At 42.8% G+C, this 23,654-nt stretch overlaps 1 protein-coding gene across 1 annotated transcript in view; it reads right to left on the bottom strand.

Annotated features, from left to right (window-relative positions):
* The window catches only part of grin2aa (glutamate receptor, ionotropic, N-methyl D-aspartate 2A, a), a 170,700-nt gene extending 147,939 nt beyond the window's left edge, over window positions 1–22,761 (bottom strand). The window contains exons 1-2 of the mRNA XM_034089639.2: window positions 22,167–22,761; window positions 12,032–12,535 (exon numbers count right to left, since the gene is read on the bottom strand). Of these exons, the coding sequence (XP_033945530.2) occupies window positions 12,032–12,532 (501 nt within the window). The 5' untranslated portion in view covers window positions 12,533–12,535; window positions 22,167–22,761. The remainder of the gene's footprint in view (window positions 1–12,031; window positions 12,536–22,166) is intronic.
* Window positions 22,762–23,654: the final 893 nt, after the last annotated feature.

Raw genomic sequence — 23,654 nt, 5'->3', positions numbered from 1 at the left:
AAATGTATTCGGACAAGTAAATTGCCAAACTCACTTGTCCATGGACAAGTACTCTCTAAAAACTTTTTCTCACACTGGTGTGTGTGTGTGTGTTGCACCATTCAGCATATTCAAGCCTCACTGCCCTCATAACAAGTAGCCTCTAAGAACTTTTCTAAAGGCTCCCAGGTTTCCCTCCTTATTACTAATCTTGAGGTCTCAACCCCTCAGCGGTCTAACTGACCTCGTTTCCACAGCTGCCCTTTTGAATTGACTTTGCTTTTAGGAGCACACTTTTAAAGAGAGCGCAACTTTAAAAAAGGAAATGGTGAATCAGCGAGCCTAGAAGTTTAAAGTGGCAAAGAAAGTTGGAGGGGGACAAGACGATGTTTTCTTTTCAGCTTTAACATTTAAGCACTGGCATTAGTCGTTTTTGATCAAATTAGCACGACTTCACCGTTGATTGGTAGCTGCAAAATGTACCTAAGGAGCTAGCTTGATTCCTGATACATGCACACTAGACTTCTATTGATCCTGGTGTCTTGACTGCTTACTGTCATCGCAACGCATTGCCCACAGGACTTAATCAGGATGTGTCCGCATACTGTATGAGTCATAAATGTGTTGCACTAGTCTGAATAGCTCTCTTATTAAAATGTAAATGATATTGTCCATCCATGTTATTGTATTATCAAATTCTTATTCTAGACTATATACAATTTGTTTTATTTCGTCTTAATAATTATTATTTTCCTGGGTTTTGTCTAACCCAGGAAACAGGGGCGCTGCACCCTCTTACTTTTGGCCTCATACCTGAATGCCTATTTCTTTCCCCGTAAAATGTTAAAGTGATGCCAGAAAACAATATTTAAGTTTGTCAAAAACTGTATAATTGCTCCAAAAATATAAAAATCTTGTCAAATAGACGTCAGACGGCATAGACAGCTTTGTTTTACGGAGCTGCGCCGTCGCGTTATTGTTTACGTCTGCGGTACCGACCTTCTATACGGGCGTCATGTTCTCTTATATACAAGATCAGCACACATTATAATTTATAAATATTAACAGTATCATTATTATTTTACTTAAATATTCATTTATTTATTTGTATTTAATTTCTTTCTTCTTTTTCCTCTTTCTATGATTGTGGATCTATATCCAAATTAGATATATGTATGTATATGTATTTTTTAGTGCTGTCAACATTATCGCGTTAACGGCGGTAATTAATTTTTTGAATTAATTGCGTTAAAATATTTAACGCATTTAACGCATGTGCAGAATGGCCCGCCCCATACGTGCCACCAGTGGCAGCGCCAGGGTATGGCTGGGGTAGGCTACACCCATACCAAGAAATGGTTTAGCCCCACCATGAAAAATGATGTTAAAGTAAGCAAAATAAAGTCTGCCAACTCGCGCGGAGTAAATTGCACAGACAGCAGTTAGTAAGATTGATTTCAGTAGCCACGGTTTTGAAAACTTTTGTCACGTAGTGATCGTCTTCTCAATAGAACATCTTTGATAACGGCGTGGTGTTGTTGCAGGAAGTCCCGACGGAGAATACTCTTGCTGTAGTACAGGGCAGAGCCATATAATAGTAATAATATGGCTCTGGTACAGGGGTGCACATAACTGGTACGCAGGTTATGTGCGTAATCTGAAATGCGTACCGTCACTTGTGTCTCAAAGCGCATTTGCGTACCGACGTACTTGTGAAGCTTTTCCAGAAGGCGGTTAGATCACCGGACGACAGAGTCGGTCTCCGTGTGCACAGACAGGCTGCTGTTAACGTCGGTCTGTACAACGGAACTGTGCCAAAACTACGCCAACCGGCTGCGGAGGGAGACTCCCCCCTTCACTGGAGAACTGCGCTAAAACAGCTGATCACAACATTCACACTCTGTGGTCACGAAGTACTCCACGAGCCCCCCCTCTGTCGACTTTCCTGAAGTACTCCCCCGTTGATAGAAATCAACACGTAATGAATTAAGACCCCACGGTTTGATGATTGATAGGTGTGTGGGTTGTCTTTCATTGTGACACGCAGAAAAATGTTATAATAAACATAGATACTGTATGTTAAATGGATATATCCGCCTTCTTTCATTTATCTTTCCATTCCCAACAATATACATAAATAAATGGCATATTTTGGACATAGTTCGAATGGTGATTAATCATGATTAATTAATTTTTAAGCTGTGATTAATCTGATTAAAAATTGTAATCGTTTGACAGCCCTAGTATTTTTGTATGTATGTGTATATATTTGCGTTAACAGTATGTATAGTATACGCTCTGTAGGACCCCATAGCTGACACGCCCTCTGTTCCCTACTTGTTAACCCTTTCCATACTCTGATACCTCTCTTTATAACCCCTATCCAATGTGTGTTAAAGCTACAGTAGACCTCTTTAACAAGCTGTCAATCTGAACTCCCCTCTGATGTGCTCAGGGTCACACATACACATCCATCTCAACATAAATAAGCCATCAGGTCAACGTCCCTGAGGGCAGACTTAGTTGATCTGTGTATCTGTGTGCATGCGTGGCAGTCGGGGGGGAATAATCAGGCGTGAAAAACCAAGCCCTCGCTCACATCTCCGTCTCTCTCACTGCACTGTGACTGATTGACAAGTCCTCCTGAAAGACGCCTCGAGTTAATAAGTAGCCGTCGCTCATAATGAAGCCGTTTCCACTATGTACCAAGAATTAAGATCCACTGAGGTTCTGCCGCTTAATGCAGACAATTTAATCAGACAAATTGCAACATTAAGAAAAAGAGGGAACTGATTCTTTGAAAGCTTCAGGGACCGGAGCTTTTATCAATATTATACTCACATGGATGCAATTGCCTCATGACACAGCGATGAGCAATGAAAACACGTTCCCAGCTAGTAACTGCATGCATGTGTTATCTGTATATTAGTCAGGCTTATGGGCTGAGATGACAGAATTCTCTCCCCCAAAGCTGTGATAGCTGCGTTCTTCTCTGTGTGCCTCTTCAGTGTCTCGGTCGCCGAGCTTATGTTATATTTATTGTAGGGTATTTCTGTCGGCTTATGGTGGCTGACAAGAGTCGAGTCAAGCAGATCAGAAATTCAATTTACTGCTGAGACACTTGGGTTAATCAACGCAAAAAAAGATGGAGGACCCAAAAAAACGTGCACACGCGTCAGTCCGACGGTCACTCGTGCACAAAAAGACACACAAGACAAACAGACAGGAGGATTAGTCTGATGTTAGCCGGGCTGCTGTTTGTTTATCCGTGTAACGACATACGCTCCATCTGGCACACACACACACACACTCGTACGGCAACAATGGCAAACAAATAGTTGGAATAGATGTTGAAGTGGTGGAGCGGTGGTGTGGAGCACAGATCCAATGTTTCATGAGCATCTCTCAAGGCTTCTGAAAAGAGTGTCAGAGGAAGAAGGTAAAAAAAGAAGACTAAATATTGGCGGAAGCCGGGTAACATGGAGAGTATGTAAGGCAGGGGTCTCGAACTCAAGACCCGGGGGCTAAATCCGGCCCGCGACTTCATTTTATGTGGCCCCGCAAGAGCTTGCAAAGAATATAATACGTTTATTATATGGTTACATGCCACTTTACAGAAGCAGGTTGCCCATAAACTACATGTCCCACAATGCATCACGTTTTGTGACATGCACACTGAAGAGACTTGCAATTATCTGCCCTGGACTTCTGCTTTCAGACGTAGTTAATTACTAAGTTATTATCCTATCCGATACTAATCCAATTCAGAGGTGATAATGTAATATAATACATTATGTTATATATATATATATATATTATATAGTTACAACCGGCCCTTTGAGTGCAACCTTTATGCAAATGTGGCCCGCGATGAAATTGAGTTTGACACCCCTGATGTAAGGAGATTAAAGACTCAAGTAAATGCCTACACAAGTATGACATCTAAATCAATTTATATTCCTGGTTAGCCATCACATAACGCAGTGATACTCCTTCATCCCCATCTTTGTCAATTCATTTAAGAGTGCTTTGGGGAGTGACGGAGCAACGGCTACCCATTTAGATGATTTTATTAGTTAACAGCTTTAACTGACCTGCCGCATGTACCTGGCTACAGCTGTCCACTGTACAATTGAACTTTCTATGTGTGTGTGTGTGTGTGTGTGTGTGTGTGTGTGTGTGTGTGTGTGTGTGTGTGTGTGTGTGTGTGTGTGTGTGTGTGTGTGTGTGTGTGTGTGTGTGTGTGTGTGTGTGTGTGTGTGTGTGTGTGTGTGTGTGTGTGTGTGTGTGTGTGTGTGTGTGTGTGTGTGTGTGTGTGTGTGCGCATGTTGCTGCAACTCTGTGTACTCTGCTGTTGTGTCTGAGGCTGAGGCTCTCCTGAGAGACTTATGGAAGAAGCGACAGAAGCCATAAGAAAGATAAAAAATAGAAAGAGGGAGTCGAGGACACCAAGAGAGGAGGGGAATAGAACAAAAGCAAGAGGCAGAGAGAGAGGGACTCAGTAAAGCTCAAACTCTGCAGCACAAACTTTCTACACTTTGAAACAGAGGCCATCAGGGAAAGGCAAAAGAGGGTGATGAAGAAGAAGGAGGAAAAGAGGAAAAGATACTCATAGAAAGCGCTAACAGCTCCATTTCCTCTAGTCCCACATATTCATTTAAATCGATTCCCTTTGAGAAGTGAGGGGCCATTTCTCATCTGCGAGACAGCTGCATCTCGCTATCGGAAACACACACACACACACACTGTTAAGATTTTCATATTTACAGTACATACACACCAAGAATACAAAACGAGGAGGATAATAAGTAAAGTGTTACCATGGGAATTTCACTGAGGGCAGGGTTACCGCGGGAATAGGATATCTGACAACATCCCAGTGATGTCATTATCGAAGTCGGCGCACACATATGGCCAATTAAAGACACACACATACAAAGTGCCTCCGTCGGCTCTATATTGAGTCACACACACGTTTATATACGGGTGCGCACACACGCCAAATATGTTCCGTGCGGCGGGCTCTGTGGTTGAAGACGCTGTCGGTAAATGACAGTTTGATTTAAGCCAAACAAAAACAAATGTCTCCACGCGGTAATTGGACAAACTCATGAGTGATATCATGAAATGTTATTCCTCCACTCTCTCCGTCGCTCGCTCTCCCTTTCTCCCTTCTGCTCTGATTTGCTGTTTGACACGAGCAGGAAGCTCCAAACATCAGAGTGTGTGTGTGTGTGTGTGTGTGTGTGTGTGTGTGTGTGTGTGTGTGTGTGTGTGTGTGTGTGTGTGTGTGTGTGTGTGTGTGTGTGTGTGTGTGTGTGTGTGTGTGTGTGTGTGTGTGTGTGTGTGTGTGTGTGTGTGTGTGTGTGTGTGTGTGTGTGTGTGTGTGTGTGTTTATACAGCCGGAGGCCAGCGGATGAATAATGTCCTTTGATCACAATAACACCACACACACACTAACATTTGTATCTACTACATTAATGCTGGCAGTTACATCGGGTGTGTTTGGTTAGTTAGGATAAAAAACTTTTTTCACTCACAAGCTTCCATGACAGCTGCGAACATATCTAACTGCATGCAGGGAGCGCAGCACTACTGGCCTTCATGGGTGGAAAGGTGAACACTGTTGAGCCTCTGACAGCACAGTGGAGATCTCTGTGTTCCCGTACAACACATTGGCAATGGTGCTTCAAAGGGATTGTACTTTGGCCTCTTATTCTTGAAATATCACAAAAGGTTTTTTAAATAAACTCCTGACATCGGTGGATGGAGGTCGGGTTGGTTAGATTGGTCAAAAAAAAAATACACTTTTACAGAGGATGTGTTTGCTTCCCGTGTGTAATTAGAAGACATTGATTAAAACTTACTTCCATAACTTAAATGATATCACTTCCTATTTCAACCCTAAGCCTTTTAAACCGGACCCATAGTTTTCTTGTCTTAACATAATCAAGGAGTTCTGTTTGGACCATAATCCTTGGGGGATTTTATTTGATCTTTTCGAGATTTTAAATGAATCTACTTTATTTAGGATTCCCATTATATTTTCCTAGTCGGATGTACTTTTAAATTGGTTTAGTTGTTGATTGTCGTACACAAACTCCCTACAGTACGGAACTATAACTAGTGGTGTACAAAGGCAAAATATAATGAGTAATCCCAACAACATTGATATCCTACTGAACTTTAGATGAGAATGTACCCAACACTGGACTATTACAAGACATAAGGGTGCAGCATATAATATAAGGCCAGCATTTCAGTTAAAGGTCCCCTATTATACTGTTTTTCATCAATATATTATAGGTTTCAGATATATACAAAACATGTCTCTGAAGTGTTTGGCTTGAAATACCAAACAGATAACTTTATATGAAAATAAGGAGCCCCTCCCCACGCTCCTCTGAGATATTTGGCTAAAAAGAACACAATGGTGCTCTAGGAGGAGATTCAGGTGTTAAGGTGGGGTGGCTACCTTAACCTTGGTTGGTGATTGGCTAATGGTTTGGCTAATGGTTACACAAGCCATTTCGCATAGGTGACCTTTAAGGGTGGTGGGAGTATAACAATGGCCGCAGCCTCTTCTCATCCTGGAGTTACTTGTTTTGTCTCTGCTTCGGTTTTGGACCAGGATCAGTATTTGCCAGAGCTTTTTTCACAAGCTGGTGAGCTGCTAGTCCCGTATGCTTGTGAATCAAAGATTAAGGAGGCATACGGTTCAGGTACAGGGATGGGGGGGGTAAAAAAGACTGGGGTTAAAGCATGTGAAGGGATGTGGTTAGGATTAAGGGCAAGGGTTGGGGGGGGTTAACTAAAGGGGCAGGACTGGGAATTGTGAGCCTTAAATAGGATACATACAGGTCACCAGGTGGAGGGTCAGGGTTGGGGGTGTTGTGGTGGTTAAGGTTAGGGGAAGTCTCTGGGGAATGTATTATGTCAATGGCGGTCCTCACTAGTATAGAAAGACAAGAACGTGTGTGTCCATGTGTTTCTTTCTGGCATAAAGGCAGTTAAGGTGACATCACACACACATTCATATCTGCAGTGTTACATTTCTGAGAAACGGTAAAGAGCATCCCAATGTGTTCCAGCTCTTTGAACGCGTTCTGTTTTATTCAGAGTGTTTGTTTTTCCTCAAGATTTGAGACTGACAAGGAAATCTCCCATCGCTGCTGTGAACACATCTGGTGCATTCGGGCCATGATTAAATTCACAAGGCTTTCTCTCGGATAAAAACATTTAAAAAAAGGGAGAGAAAAGCAGACAGCTGCGGTGGAAAAACACATCAGACAAATTAAATTGGAAGTGTCAATAGGCAACTCTGAGTTAGGGCCGACGACACCAACATAGACTTGGGAAATACAGATATTGTCCGTGACCAACACGATCCAGTTGCAAGTATTGACCTCCGAGCACGTCGATAACCGTTTAGCCTGCGAATTACATGAAGCCAATCAACATCGCCGGCCCAGACATCCACCCATACAATCACAGCGGCAATAAGGGAATGAACAAGCCTTAAAAAGTTAATATAAGAAAGAAAAGGGAGAACAAAAGCCACAAAAGAACTGAGTTTTTGTTATATGTTCCTCCCAACCCAGTTTTAAAGGAGCTGCCAGGTTGATACCTTGGTGGTGGATCGCTGAGAATGCATTAAGGGAAGACATGTCTTTCCTTAATCAATAATGTATTATTCTCAATACGGGCACGTTATGCATTATTCAACAAAGGCAGAGTTATGTATGGAAGGGACTAACGCAAAGAGATACTGCAACATGTATCTAATTAACAAGGAAGGATGAAAGACAGATTGGAGCGGAGAGAGTGCGGTTGAGGGACGAAACAAGGAGAAGAAAGTAACGACACGAGGCATAAATAGTCTTTTTTATAAATAGGGAAGCTCTGAGATAGTATTCTCCAGAGGTTGACGTGGAAACAGCTTTGACTGGAAGTCCTCAGCACCGAGAGACTTAGCCTCCGAGTGACGGGCAAAGGAAGCACACACACACAGCGGATATATCAAGTGCACGAGGCTTTAAAGCATATATATACGCATGGTACATTTCATGCACACCCCAGTACGAAGGCGTAATCGTGAATAGACAAACATGCTGAGGGTCTTACAAGGCGTAATCATTGGAGGCGAGCTTCTGCTCATATTTCACATGAGGATTAGACCAAGGCAGCAAAAAGACTTCAGAGGGTAACCGTATAAACCTTAACCTACAGAGGGTGAGGAGTTATACAAACTTTAAACTGGGAGGGTAAAACACTTTGTAAACCTTACAAGGAGAGGAAGGAGCAGAGGACACACGAGAAGAATCGTAATCCTTGTTTGGGATAGAAACACACTGCAGCACGCACTAAGCAGATTAAACCGCTGTATTTGGGTGTGGGGTGGGGTGGGGTTGGGTTGGGGGGGTTATCCAACACTTAAAGTCCCGAACAGAACAGACGGAAAAGCGTCTTCAGCTTCTGTACTGGGACGTATTGCCCATTCAAGGGGAATCTTTGAATTGAAATGAATTTATTTTTGCATTTCTTTGGATTGCTAAAAAGTGGGCGGTATTATAATGCAGTGTAAAACAGAGATGACTGACTGCAGATGGGTTGCTAGATTGGTCATGATAGGATGACATTGGTTTGCTACATGTTGTTTTGCAACTAAATTAAATAAAAAAAATATACTGAGATTCACTTTGTATTCTTTGGTTGGCATATAGGTGCAAAAAATCACCAGGGGCATTTCTAAAAATCTTTAAAAAGGCATTTTTGTTTTAACTGAACTGTAACGACATCACAGCCACTATTCTGCTGACTCTAAATATACAGTAACTGATCCCAGGATTTAAAATATATAAAATACTTTCTTTAGTTTGGCATGTGAGACAGGACCTTTTAGGTATTCCCCTCAGGTGTATCTCAAGTTATTTTAGCTAAAAAGGAATGAAAAATATGAAGATAAAGCTGGATTAATAAATCAATTTTGATAATATATTCAGTAAACAAATGTGCGAAATGTTTGCTTACCTTAAACCGCTCTAATCATTTTGTAATTTCCCTCAGAAAGCCAGTACGATAAACGTTCTCAGGGAAACGTTGCATCCCCAAAAATATTTGGCAATCATTTTGACACATCGTGAAGTGAATTTAAAGCTACCACAGACAGACAAAGCGGCGGGTCGAACGCTTTCAAGTGGATTATGTTCACCTCATCTGCTCTGGCAAAATAAATCCTCCTGGTGCCGAATTGCTGCTGTTTGAAAAGACAACCGCTGACAGAGGACATGAAGTGTGTGCGTGCGTGTGTGCGTGTGTGCGTGTGTGTGTGTGTGTGTGTGTGTGTGTGTGTGTGTGTGTGTGTGTGTGTGTGCGTGCGTGCGTGCGTGCGTGCGTGCGTGCGTGCGTGCTGAAGTTGGTGGTGTGTGGCAGGTGCTAATCAGGACACTCTAATTCCCCTCCACTCAGCCTTGCCTCTGTTCAAGCTGAGAGATTATCCCTCACACCTTCATTTCCCCTCTCCACCTCCTCCATTTCAACACTTCCTCCCTCCTCTTTGGCCCTTTCCTCCAACGTGCCCCCCCCCCCCCCGAACATTCGCCAATTCAGTCTCATTCCCTCCTCTTGAAAGTGCCACGTGTAGCATTGCAGGATCAATAAACCACTACCGCGTTAACTTTAAGACATTTGTGTATTTGCTGCAAACAAACAAGATAGTGGCAGAGGTGCTAACCGGCCTCTGCACCGCATGCTTTATCGTGGGCCTGGGGTCGGATTTGGTGGCAAATCTGCTGGGGCGCCTGAAAGAGTGATCGCTCCGTGGCATGAAATAGGAAGAGGGATGCTATTCTTTCGGTGCGGCTGCAGCTAAAGATTTGTGATTTTCCCGCACTGGAGGATCTTGGAAGAAAAGAAAGGTTTAAAGAGAAACAAGTCATCCTCTTAAGGGAAGGGGACGAAAAGCGAAACGGAGGCTAGGATTTATAAAAAGTGTGCTAGTAATGTTGACAAAGACTAAGGGTAACAATACCATTGGATAAGACCCCGGTGTTCGCAATAATTACACCAAGATGCTATATTTGTCAATAACTTGACAATGAACACACTGATGCTATTTGCAGCATCGTTCGTCTGGTAAGCCTTCTTTCATCTTCTGGGAAGATAACACTTCCTCATATCCTCATTGTGATTTGTGATGGATCCCAGGAGCTAAGCACTGCCTCGTGAATCCACACTATCATGAGCTGTTCATCTGTTCCCATTCACAGTTCAAAGTGATTGGCAGGCGCGGGGCCATTCCCTATTCAAATGTGATGACCAATGAGGACTCCTGCACTTTGTCTGAAGGAATCCTGCACCGTGAATGGAGACTTCCAAGATTACAGCTCACTGTACCACACAGTTGCCGTTAGCCAAACTTACAAAACACCCACTCCTTCCATCTTTACTCACCCTCTCCTCCTCACTCATCCATTCTTGTTCCTGTCCTTCTGTTCTCTACTCTTTTCTTACCTCATCCTCCTACCTCCTTAAAACCTCCACATCACCTCTTTCCACCAATGCTAAAATGGTTCTTATTAGGGATGCACGATATTGGTTTTTTGAAACCGATACCGATACCGATAACTTCCTGCTTCTCAAGACCGATACCGATACCGATAACCGATAATAAAAATAAAAATTACGCCACTAATTATTTTAACGCGATTAACGCATGTGTATTTTTTTTCCTCGGCCGCCCCGTAGTTTCAAAGCGCATCGAGTTTAAAATACCATCTACAAGCTGATGCTGACAGCCCCGCTCCTGCCGCCAGCTTGCTGCAGACCACACTTCCACGCTCACCGGTAGGCACCGACTGGCCATCTGGAGGACCGGGAGGGTGTGTGTGTACGTGTGTGCGTGTGGTCCGAGCGAGCGAGAGAGAGACCTTACGTGCATTGTTGTTGTTAGCATCTGGTGCTAGCTAGCTGCGCTAACGGATATAAGGAGCTGTTTAAATGAAAACAGAGGAGCGACATTTCGCCACAACTGCGCCGAGCACTTGACTTTATGCAGGAAGCCAGACAGTGGGACATTGTACGAAAAGTCAGCACACTCAGCAACATGATTGCAGCGTCCAGGCAGCTCCGGTTTGAGCATATGCCTTGAGTTGCACATAGCTCCAACGCGTGCGCGCACACACACACACACACACACACACACACACTGTATTGTATTATTGTCTTCGTACGCTTTTAACACACCATCGTAGCGATGGCGATGTTTCAGGTGACTGATCAGGTTCGAAGTATTAGGGAGCGCTGGATTTGTGAAGAACTCCCCTCTTCCTAAACCACTAATACCACAGTACTTGCAAAACGGGAGGAGCCGAGTGAAAAACAAGCGCCCCTCATCCCAATCCACCCACACCGCAGTATTTTTTTCTTTTTTTTTACCCAAAAAATATATTGTATATTATCGGGGCTATTAATACTGTTATCGGTTTATCGGGATGACGTCATAATTATCGTGCATCCCTAGTTCTTATCTGTATTTGGTGCAGAATGAGAAAAACTATTGGATTGATTGCCTTGAACGTTTGTCATGGTACCCAGAGGATAACCCTAACCCTACTGATTTGGTGAACTTTAAAAAAAAATCTTAATTTATGACCGAATACCTGCAAAACCATTTTCATCAGGTTTACTGTTCCTGCTATTGCTAGCATGCTAACACTAAACTGTTGGCAAAGCTTCCCTCTAGTCTGTTGGCATGAAGTAGTTTTGCCATTTTTTACATGATTGCAATAGCCAAATATGCAAAAGGTGACAGCCGAGTGTATGTTTGATTTTGTCGGACCAGCAAAGACCCAAAGTCAGAACGTTTTGGCAAATCAATTCAAACCAAAGCAATCATTCAAGTTCATAACTCATCCATTCGCCAATTCAGTCCAAACCATTCACCACCTGGCTATGCACAACTTCATCCATTCATCAACAACATCCATGAGACATCAACTTTTCCAGCAATCATCCACCAACCCATCATCCACACACTCATCACTCTCCATACCTTATCAGCCATGATCATGGACGACCCTCCGTGGATGCCCAGGATGGGAATAAGTGTCTGCGAGGAAATAAAATCCAAAATCTGGGCAATGGCCTCCTGGTCGGTGCCATCCCCAAACACCACGCCGTGGATCTTTGTCCCGGACATCAGGTCGCACATATGGTTGATGATGCTTTTCGGGTCGGTCTCATTGACCAGTAGTGTGACCACATTGACGTCGATGGGGTCCTCCTTGCTCCACAGCGCCCGGATGTCCCGGTCTGAGATGTAGCGTGTGCGTCCCAGGATAACCGCAATGTTCAGGACCGGCACCTTTTCCGAGGCGGCGCTACCTCGCTGCTTTTGAGCCGCCACAGGGTCCGCAATCAGGGTCACCACAACCAGGAGGGCAAAAGATAGCAGCGCAATATTACTACCATCGCTACTGCTGGGACCGCTGCTCCTTCTACTCCTCCTCTTACTCCATTTGCTGCTGAGGGACATTCTGTCAAACCACTTCATCCCCTGCATGGTGAAGGATGATGGAAAACAGATGAAGGTAGATCAACAAGAGAGAAGAAGGTGGCGGATGGGAGAGTGGAAGGATGATGGCAAAGGGGAAAAGACAGGGGAGATAAATTGTTAATACACAGCCCACACATTCAGGTCGCATCTTTCTTTTTTATTCAGCTTCTTCTCACTAACATTATTAAACAGATAAACCTTGCGGGGAGGGAAATGGCCTTGAGAGGAAGTTGCAGAGGGGTGAGAGAAAAAGAAGATGACTAACAAGTATATTCTTTATGGTCACGACGTTAGCTTTTCAAAATGATTCAGTTGCAAGCTGTGCTGTTTGGAGGAGGCAGGCAGACAGTTATCAATTTACTGTGAAATGTCTTAAAACCCAGCTTTCGGCGTGGACTCGTGAACGACAAGGGGGGGCGCTATGAGTGACAGAAAGATACAAACTGTACTGAACATTCACATAGACTCGGTGCAATTACACGTCCTGCCACATAACTTGTATGTAGGAATGTGACAATGATGGGTCATTTGCATATTGTATTATAGAGTTGATGTTTAGTCAGATACAGCATAGTCAAATAGTTCTAGCAATACATTATAACTCAAAGTGCCGTTTGTTTCTTGTTAGCGATGCTAGCAGCATGGCTCGAGTGAAAGTCAAGGTACCCAGAGGATACATTCCTGCAAAGAATTCTCCTCAGCCCTAGCCGTAGTTTTCATTTCATGCTACTTAAAAAAGCAAGTTTAAGCATGTGCAGTAACACAAAAACAAGATGGGGAACACGGTCAACTTTATATCAGCATGTCAGCACGTTAGCATGCTAAAGTTAGCATGCTAAAGTTAGCATTAAGCTTAAAGCACTGCTGTTCCTCACAAATGTGCTTTAGCGGAAGACCCTTTGTCTTGTTACTGTGTCCAATAGAAGAAACACTGTTCAAGCACAACACCATTACTACAGTTGTAAGGAATTGCATTTTCTTTTTCAATTGAGCTGAAATAAACCCTGGTGTGAAGAGTACAAATGTAATGTCAATAATAATAATACAGTTTTGATTACCACATCAATGACATGATGCTGCTGATGCTGTTTTTTCTTCACCTGTGTTTTATAGATTCTTATATTTTATTTAAAGTAAAAGTGGTGTCACAGCGGTCAGACAGTCACACACAGATCATTTTGTATTAAAGAAGTAAGTATAACGTAAATTACATAACAGCTGAGAAAGAAAGAAACAACACACTGATATAATCCAGAGAGGGCTATAAATAGATTGGGCTGCCAGAGGGGCAGATTGGGGTTTCCTCAGTGGAAACAAATGTGTGTGTATGTGTGTGTGTCTGTGTTTGAGATTGCCTTACTCTGCACCAACCAGAGCAGAGGAGCCGGTGATGTCATTATCACACACACATCATGTTCGGGGAGCATAAAACATGAGTGAGTATGTGTAGGTCTATCCTCATGTGTAAGAGCAGGTGTGCTGAACAGTAGAGCATGAGCAAAACCAGAAGGGCATAAAACATATGGTCTCATAATGTGCACCGCTGACGATGTATGGATTCACTGACAGGAGCGCATGTGTTTCGCGTCAGTGCGGAGGCTGTTGGTGCATGATTGATTCGCAGGCGCGGTACTTTATGGAAACCAGTCCAGCTTTACCACCGAGATCATAGGTTCATGAGAAATTAGTTTATTTACCAAATGCTCCTTCACATTAACATATGCTCCCAAACACTATGAAAAACACAGGGTGAGATCCACATGTTAAACCAACCAACATCCTGTCGTAATCAGGCGGTCAATTAAAAAGACTCTTGGAGATGTTATAGTTACCAAGGAGATGATGTTTTCCCTCCTGATTCTTTGTCTATTTGTCTCTTAGTTAGCTGGGGAAAAGGTGAACACTTAGGTCAAGGACGAGTTCAACATTGATGCAGATCACCAGATGTTTTTTAATTGCATGATAGGAGGCGTTGTAAATTGGTAATTTTTTAACTTAGTGTATTTAAGTCGATGTATTATTCAAGTCATGGTGTGTGTATTCAATGATTGCATACACATATTTTAAATGTGATGATAAAAATCTAGATCTTCATGAGACGCAGACTTTTGAGAATATTACATTAATTAAATATTATATATAGGCAATAATATGCACTCTTAATCATGTGTTGCCTGTTTTATAAGTTTATTTATAAAAAATGAATTAGCTAGTTAGCATAGCAATTCATTCCAAATGATATTATCTGCAACAACTGAAGCTCAACTAACCCTTTTAGATTCCCACTCCTCATAAACCTTTTCATAAGTATCCTTACCTTGATATAAGTAATGTAATAAAGGTTTTTTTGTATCCATTTCGAAAGATGCCCCTTGACCCTGCATGCCCTAAGAAAGATACAGCTGTGGCTGCAATGTATGTGTGAGTATGCTTATGGTTCTAGATGACTTTCTGTGGGCTAGGAGTTGTCACACCTCGTGATTCTGTGATGAAATTGAGAGTCAAGAGGAAGGCTGAATGATGCATGTGGGCTCACTGTGTCATACTGTGTATGGGGGTTATTCCCTATCTTTATTCAAGAGCGTGGTATTTAAATTTGAGAGCATACTTTATGTATTTATTTCCCTCAAACCCTGTCCTCGCACTCAAATAGTGCCTCTTTGCACTTAGATTTGCTCTGCTTCTGCTCAAACTGTACGCTTGCACTCAGATATATTGCTGCTTACAGATTTGTTCTGCTCTCAGATTTATTCTGTGCGCGCTCGAAACTTTTGTGCAACAATCCTGTCAAAATCCCTCAACCAATAGGAGGCCAGGTGTCCTTGCGGGTGCGTTCGCTTTACTTACGCTAGGTAAAATGCGGTTTGAGGGAAATAAATCAATAAAGTATGCTCTCAAATTTAAATACCACACTCTTGAATAAAGATAGGGAATAACCCCCATACACTTGTACACCTGTCCGACTGAGCGCAAACACGCTTGGAGCTGACCTGAGGATGAATCCTCCCAATCTCAGCCCATTCACTGCAGAGGGAGCATCGATACATTCCAAGTGTCTCCGTCAACAAGTTGCCGTCTTACGTCACCCAGAAGCTGTGAGGTTACGTTAAGATATGCCCTGACAGTTTGTGAAGTCACCTCCATGCTGGAATACTTCCTTTAAAACCTGCTTCACTTTCCTAAATCAAAGAATGTTCAAAAAAAGATGTTATGTGACCTTTGGTGAAGAATGTTTGACCATGAAATGAAGCCGGGGGAAGACAGCCCCCTTTTATATACCACTGTCTTGCATTAAGTTGTAATTGTACTATGTATTTATACCCCAAAATATGAATCTAATTTATATGAATTTTATTTATGTATTAAACCAATTTGTTTTTTTTCTCTATATATTCATCATTTATATATTTTTTTAAAGGAACTCCTTACACATATATATACAAATTCATGAATACATTTTAAAAACAACACCTGAGATATACAACATTTATTCATTTCTATATTTATGTTTTATTCAACGTAAACTAAAACTGCTTTCCGATGTAAGGCATACAATCAGACATGTTTCTTTGACTTGTTTTTTTAATATATATATATATTCAAGCAATCAAATCAAAGTATGCATGGACGAACTAGCTCAAGAAATACAAAGTAAAAGAAATGCAGTCTTTTGAAGTGTTGGTCAATAAACTGCTTCACCAAACACTTCAGATCTTCTCTGACAGGGTCTACGCTACAGAAGAGCCCCCATGTTGCCATTTCCCCTTTCAGGTCTTGCTAAAGAGTGCTCGAGCAGCGCGGACTCTCCCTGTCAAGAGGCATTAACTCAAGCCTTCTGGGTGAAGGACTGTCTTCATAATCGCTAGACAATCCTGCCGCTGCAGCTGCTGCTGCTATTATCATTTTAAGTATTTCATTTCACTATTAATAACCCAGTATCAGTCGGACTATCAAAATGTTAAAATGCCTTTCATCAGCAGTTCCTGGAGGTTATGGGAGAGTTATGAAGCCCCCTCAGTCTGGGAAGATCTGAGCCGAGGACAGAGTTACATAAATGCTTTCATATGTACTGTGCACATGCTGTTTATGAAATATAGATATGCAGCCTCTGTGTTCATGAATACTATGTATGAACTGCTTGGGAAACATCTTACTGTTATCACAACAACTTCCATTAGAGCTGCAAATGGCGCTTTTACAGAAATGTTGTTAAAGTTGAATTTTCCTTAGCAATACATGGATTAAAACGAACTGAAAATGGTGATGATAGAAAGCTCCCAGGCCATTTCAGGACATGTGAAAAATATTTGAAGATAGCACCCACACATATTTCACTGTGTGTGGCTGCAGTTATGGTGCATGGCACATACAGTATTATAAAAAAGGTCAAAACAGTACCGATGTGGCATATTATGGTATTTATAGCAACAGGCGATGCCATTGTTGACGAGATTATCTTCGTTTCCAATGGGCGGTGTGGAAATCTGTCAACAAAAGAGGGTTTTTTTTCTATCTTCCCTTGTCTCAACTCTGCAGCATCACAGGGGGATTTTAGGGCGAGAAGGATTGTGGGAAAAATTTAAAAACCGTCAAGGGAAGTAAAGAATTCAGAAACATTCAGAATATACAAAGAGAAAGATGAAGAAATAGAGAGACAGAGAGAGACCCCTTGGCAAATGGGATTGGGGCGGTTTGTCGTCACACAAAGGCGATCGTGTCTTGGCGCCACAACAGTAAATGATGTTTGGCAGGCACATCCATAATATGGCTATCATGCACACACACTGATATATATTTCCCACCTGACACACGTGTATGTTCATACCAAGTCTAAAAAACCTTTTTCAGTAATCAGTAAATAATGAAAATGGTGTTTTTTTTTCTCTATCCTTTGTTCCTTTTCATAAAATTAGAAACACACTCTACACACACTGGCGCTGAATTCTCTCTGATTCCCACATGGGTTCATAGCCACATAGCCTCTGTTCCTAGTCCACACATAACTAGGTTTCACAGCCATCAATAATTCAGCCGCATTATCTTTACATGATGATTCATATGATTGCATTTACTGCCGCGGTCACATTCCTTCTTCCTTCTATCCTCCAAAATGGCATTACATTTCGATTAACTTACTGCACACACCCTATAGATCTGATTTATTTAAAGAGTTGGGCTGGACTCGTTGACACCAAGGACGATAAGCGTATGTTTTCCAATGTTGCGGCCCAGAAGACACATGTGTATAAATACGCTGCGGTTTGTAGAAGACTACAGTTAATATTACATGAGGGTTTTTTTCCCATCGCACATTGGACCCTCCATTTTATTCATCGCCCATTAATGTACTCATCCATACTTCCATCCTTTTATTCCCCACTGCACTGAAATTGTAAATTAATTAAAAAAATGTGAGCAAAATACATTTTAATTTCTGTGAATACGTTAAAGAGGGATGAACAAGATTACATGATCAGAAGAAGTAGATGGAAACGCAAGAATAGAGGGTGCACAAAAACCATCCACTGGTCGAGTGCAAATGAGAAGTAACTTGGACTCATGAAGGAAAATATATTCTTATAACGTGTTTTAAAACTTCTTCTTTTAAAACTCCTTCTTTTAAAAGCCACATTGGTTTTTAGGCTATATTTGCCGTCTTAGGTAGGTGTAAAAAGAAAATGGATTATGCCTAGGGAAGCACGATATTGGTTTTTTGAAACCGATACCGATAACTTCCTGCTTCTCAAGACCGATACCGATACCGATAATAATATAATATATATATATACATATATTAAATGTACCTGTAGTATTTGCACACCTGGTGGTAAAAAAAAGACTAGTAGTGAGCAAAGGACATGAGCATTACTACTATGAACAAAACTAACCCTGGGGTCGTCTCTGGCAAACTTCTTGCCTTTTCCAAAAGCCTCGTCGATAGGTAAAAGCCCCGGTGCCTTTGCAGCTGGCTTTGGATTCGCCGCTAGTTTAGCAGCGCAGGCGTCTTCGTACGCTTTTAACACACCATCGTAACGATGGCGATGTTTCAGGTGAGTAATCAGGTTGGAAGTATTATAGCTCGTTGCCTTTTTCCCTCCTCGTGGAACTTCTGCTTTGCATTTGTTAATACAAATAGCAAGCGAACTATCTAACTCTGAAACTTTGAAATAGTCCCATACCACCGACGACATGTTTGTTTACTGTCCTGGCTTCAAAAACTCCCCTCTTCCTAAACCACTATACCACAGTACTGGCAAAACGGGAGGAGCCGAGTGAAAAACAAGCGCCCCTCATCCCAATCCACCCACACCGCAGTATTTCTTTCTTTTTTTTACCCAAAATATATATTGTATATTATTACTATTAATACTTTTATCGGGTTTATCGGGATGACGTCATAATTCCTAATATCGCACCGATAATTATCATGCACCACTAACCTCACCTGGTCTTATTCTTTAGTCTCATTCCCCAAGTTTCAAATCAATCTATTTCCATTTCAACAGTTTCCTATTTTAAATTAGATGTAGCCATTTGAAGAAAACAGACAAGAGGAAAAAGAGGTATGCTAATGTGCTGCTGAAGATAGGAACTTTGCATACAAATTGACAAGAAGATTAGAGGGAATTTAAAGGTTAAAGTCATTCTTGTTCTTTTTCAAGTGGAAACAATGAGAGAAATATATGCCTTTTTAAATGCGTTTGCATGCAACAGCGGTGTCATAACGACCTTTTTGGGGAACATCCTCCACTGCACTTAACGTAATGCTTTTCCAATGTCCTGCATTAGCCACTCATTTGGTTTCCTTCCAAATAAACACATTACATCTCACTTGTGAGACGCTTTTATCCAAAGCGACTTACATACTCAATACAATCCCCACAGGAGCAATTTGGGGTGAAGCGTCTCAGGCATGCTGACTGCAGAGGGGTTTGAACCTGTGACCCCCTGATCCGATCACCAACGCACTAACCCACTGCGCCACACGCCTCCACATAGCTTGACATCTAGCTTGACCAATTGCACCTTGGCTTAACAGCAGAGGAAGCAAAGCTAACGGACAGCAAATTGTCCAATGAATGACATCACAGTTCCCATACCCAGTTGGATTGTGGGAATTGCAGTTTCCAAAGCAGCAATCTAAAAAGGGGCACAGCAAGCCCAGTTCCCCACACAGCTTTAAAACAGTTGTGTAACATCTTGTGTAGCTCTGTGGGAGCTTCACAAAGTGATGTCATCAGGACAAAGTGGCTTGAGACTGAAACTTTTAACAGAAAGCTACAAATAGCACCGCGTTATTTCAAAGAAATCCGTCTGGAGGAGCTCCGACAAAAGTCGTTATCAAGACTCATTACTGGGATAAAGAACCCAGTGCTTTCGAGTTGAACAAAAGGAACTCAAAGTCAGACTCTCTCAACCTCTGCAGCTTCTATTCAACGGTGAGTTGCTAAACTTCGCCGGACTGTCCCTTGAACGAACCCAGTCTACTCCACGCCTCTTCTGACATCCCTCTTACTTTTTCAGCTCGGTCCTGTTCTCTCCGTTTTCTCCCAGCCATTCAACCTCTCTCTCCCACTCTCCCAGGCCCCAGCCATCTGCTCAGTGTGCCCTGACGTGTGCATGAGCACCCATGAGAAGCCCAGTGGAAGTAATCGTCCGCTACCACTCAGGCTTCAACATGTTGTCTGCCCACTGCACATACCTCTCCAGCTCCCGACTAACCCTCTGTCTGTGTGTGTGCGTGCGTGCGTGCGTGCGTGCGAGACCAACAACGAAAGAAAGAGACCACTAGCATTCTCCATGGGTGTGAACAGTGTTTCTTTGTGTGCCAGTGTGTCTTCTCTCCCTGCACCTGATGCCCAACACACAGCCAATCAGAAGAATGTGTTTCATGCTACCCTCTCTTCTTTCTTCCCGTAGTGCAAATTGCATCAGTCAGATCTGCTTCATTAGCATGCAGGAGGTTCATTTAAGAACTCTTCTGATTTCAATTTGCTTTATTGGCATGACATGTATGCATGTTGCTGAAGTATATTAAGAAGAAGAGTGGATCAATTAAGGTAATGATGATTATTATAACACAAGCTGATTACACGTCGTCACTCGGGGTGGTTGGAAGTAGGTCGACGTGGTGTTTGTGAAGCGTCTGTGTTCCTTCGTGGCAACAGGAAACAAAGTGAGCTTATTGTCTTGCAGTTTCTGTCTCAGTCCAACAGGAAGGGGATTTCTTTTCTCTCTGAAGCCACCTCTGAGGGGATTTCAGACTTTATTCAGCATGAACGGTTCTGATGAATTTGAAACAGAGCGGTGCAGCCTTTGCAGGAGCAATCTGTTCGGCACTTGATTTGAACCCCTTCTTAGACGAAGTATCCTCAAGAGTGACTAACTTCAACACCGTGCTATTGGTATATGTAAATAGATATATTTAAAAAACTATTTTTTTTTCTATACTCATTGTGTGTTTTTCTCCATGAAATACTGCTGGCAACATTGAGTGTGAAAACACTTCTTACACACACACACACACACACACACACACACACACACACACACACACACACACACACACACAAACCTTTGCTAAATAGTCAAAGGAAGCAATCTATAAAGGCACGTTGATTACAGTGTACAGTCGGGGCCCTCAATCTACATGTGTGAAAGTATGACGTGTTTTTTTTCATCATTTTCAACAACGTGACTGGATCCTAAGAACAGGAGAGAGGGAGAGGGGTGGAAGAGGAGAAGTCCATTCATTTGGATCTCCCCATTATGTTCAAAGGGGACCAACACAATACACGTGCGACCCCTACTGGTACAGCGCGTGCCTGCCTCCTGCATCTTGGCCAAGACGCTACTTACAAATATATTTGAGTAGTAGGGTAAAGCCGGTGTTCACTTTCTGTCACGTTACGGGGGGGGGGGGGGGGATCACATGCGCAACGTTTTCACCCAAAATGTGATTATAACTTTAAAAATACGCGTTGCATTCTCTATAAACTACACATCCTGGTATGGGATGGAGAAGTTGTTCCAAACAGTGGCGCAAGCGAAACCCCCGCAATGTGTCTTGATATAAAACACCAGCGAGCAAATAATTTTTTTGGTGCGTAAAAACACTTTTGTTAAAATATTCACATCGTTTGTTGGTTATACTAACTAATAATTGGGGGGGGGGGGGTTGAGTGCATGTGCCAAACTAACAACGGAGGCACGTTTATTTTAATCCTATAGTGAGTTTTGGGGTGAATTCATAGTAAAGGGATAAACGTGCCGGCGAGAGAGGCTGCATTTACAGATGCGCTTTGAAGCAGCCTGCTCTGCGCTCACTGCGCCAGCCTTATGAATTATGAGGAAATTATGAAAACACTTGAGCTGAGAGAAGATCATTTTATGTGTTTCCTTCGCATTTCATACTGCGTGCCTCGCAACCATTACATCCCTCGTGTTTTGGGGAGAGCTGCGCTCCGCGATGTGGGTGCCGCGCTTTGGATAAGGGACGCCTGTGGGTAAACCCGCACGGTGCCCGACGATCAAAGGAGAGAGAGGGGGGCACGCGAGAGAGACAGAGACGGTGGAAGAGCACCACAATCCAAATGTATGGGGGAATTAACAGACACGACAAAGTACTTACAGCATCTCCCTTCCACAGAGCTCCAAATAAGTGGTGCGAGATGACATTGCAACAGTCCCCTCTCTCCTCTGAGAAACCATGCAGCCTCGGACGGGGATCCCACTCACAGAACACACTGCACAACAGGAGTAGGAGAAGAAAAATCACGGAATCACTGGCGATGAATTATTTCCACCGTGTCCCAAAAAAAACTGAATGAAATCCCCCGATGTATCACTTCGTAGGCGCGCAGCTGCGAATAAAATCACTGTTGTTGTAATCCAATCTTCATTGCGCCTACCGCGGATTCTCCACTGCAATCTCTGCTGGCCCCGCGCATTGTGGTGGGGCTCAACCTGCCTCGTTGTGATCTCAGCTCCCGGTATCCCGTTATTCCCGTCCCGGGTTAGGAGAGGAAGAGGCAGGTGAGCAGCCGCCGGACGCACACAGAGACGCACACGCACATTGAGTACTACAGTAGAAGCTCCGGCAGCCTGCAAAGCGTGCATGGGACCCGCTCTCTCTCACTTTCTCGCTCTCTCTCGACGTGCACGTGGATGTGCGTGCGTGTGATTTCGCGTTTTGTCTATGCCTGCGCGCTTCTGCAGAGGCAGGGCAGCTGGATAGATAGACGGACTGGCGGTCCGTCGGTCTGTCGCGCAAGGCTCCCTCTCTCCTTCTCCCTCTCTCTCTCTGCGCTAAAGCTCCTTCAGGGAGTAGCTCAGTCAAACACACACTGATCCAGGCACAGTCGAGCTAAATCGCAAATGATTCAGACAGCAATTTTTTACCCTCTTCCCTCAGACATCTCCATTCTCATTTTTGTCAAGAATTACCCCCTCGAGGCTCTTTGCCAACACCTGCCCTCCATTAATTTCCTTTTCGGATTCATCTACAGTCTACAGTCAACACTTGAGCACCAGATTAAGGGGTTGTAAAAGTGGACACGAATTAGCGGTGCAAAGAAAAAGTCAATATTAATGTATAGCTAATGAAAGCCAGTTGTTACACCTTCAAACACCACTCTTTATGTAGGAAATCTGAAGTACGCAACAAACTGAATGAGGGTGCACGCGAGCCAATTACTCCTAAAAGCGATTTCATGTTTCACTGTGTCATCAATTTTCATTTGTAATAGGTTTAAAGGCAAGTAGACGTGTGGTACCTGCGAATTTCGATGGAAGTTTCTGCGTTGTTGCCTGTAGTTTTCGCTCATTAGTCAGGTTTTTAGCTAGCAAAAAGTTGTTGGTCATGTGTGTAACAGGTCAACTGCTTCCGACCTGCAAACAGAGGACATCAACTTTGAGTTCCTCTTGTGCTAAAATGCTACGTCCTCTTTTCGTAAATACTGCTTAATTGGTCCAAAATGCTAACATTTCTGTCAACATTTACTTTGTGTGAACTGTATATGTGACAACATTGTGTATGTTTTATATGTGATACTTTAATTAACATAAAACAGTGTGAATTTCCCCCCCAAAAATGTGTATTGGGTGATTAATATAGCAA

The sequence above is a fragment of the Pseudochaenichthys georgianus genome, chromosome 8, assembly GCF_902827115.2.
Source record: "Pseudochaenichthys georgianus chromosome 8, fPseGeo1.2, whole genome shotgun sequence".
NCBI lineage: Eukaryota > Metazoa > Chordata > Actinopteri > Perciformes > Channichthyidae > Pseudochaenichthys > Pseudochaenichthys georgianus.
This window is presented reverse-complemented; position numbering and strand designations above follow the sequence as displayed.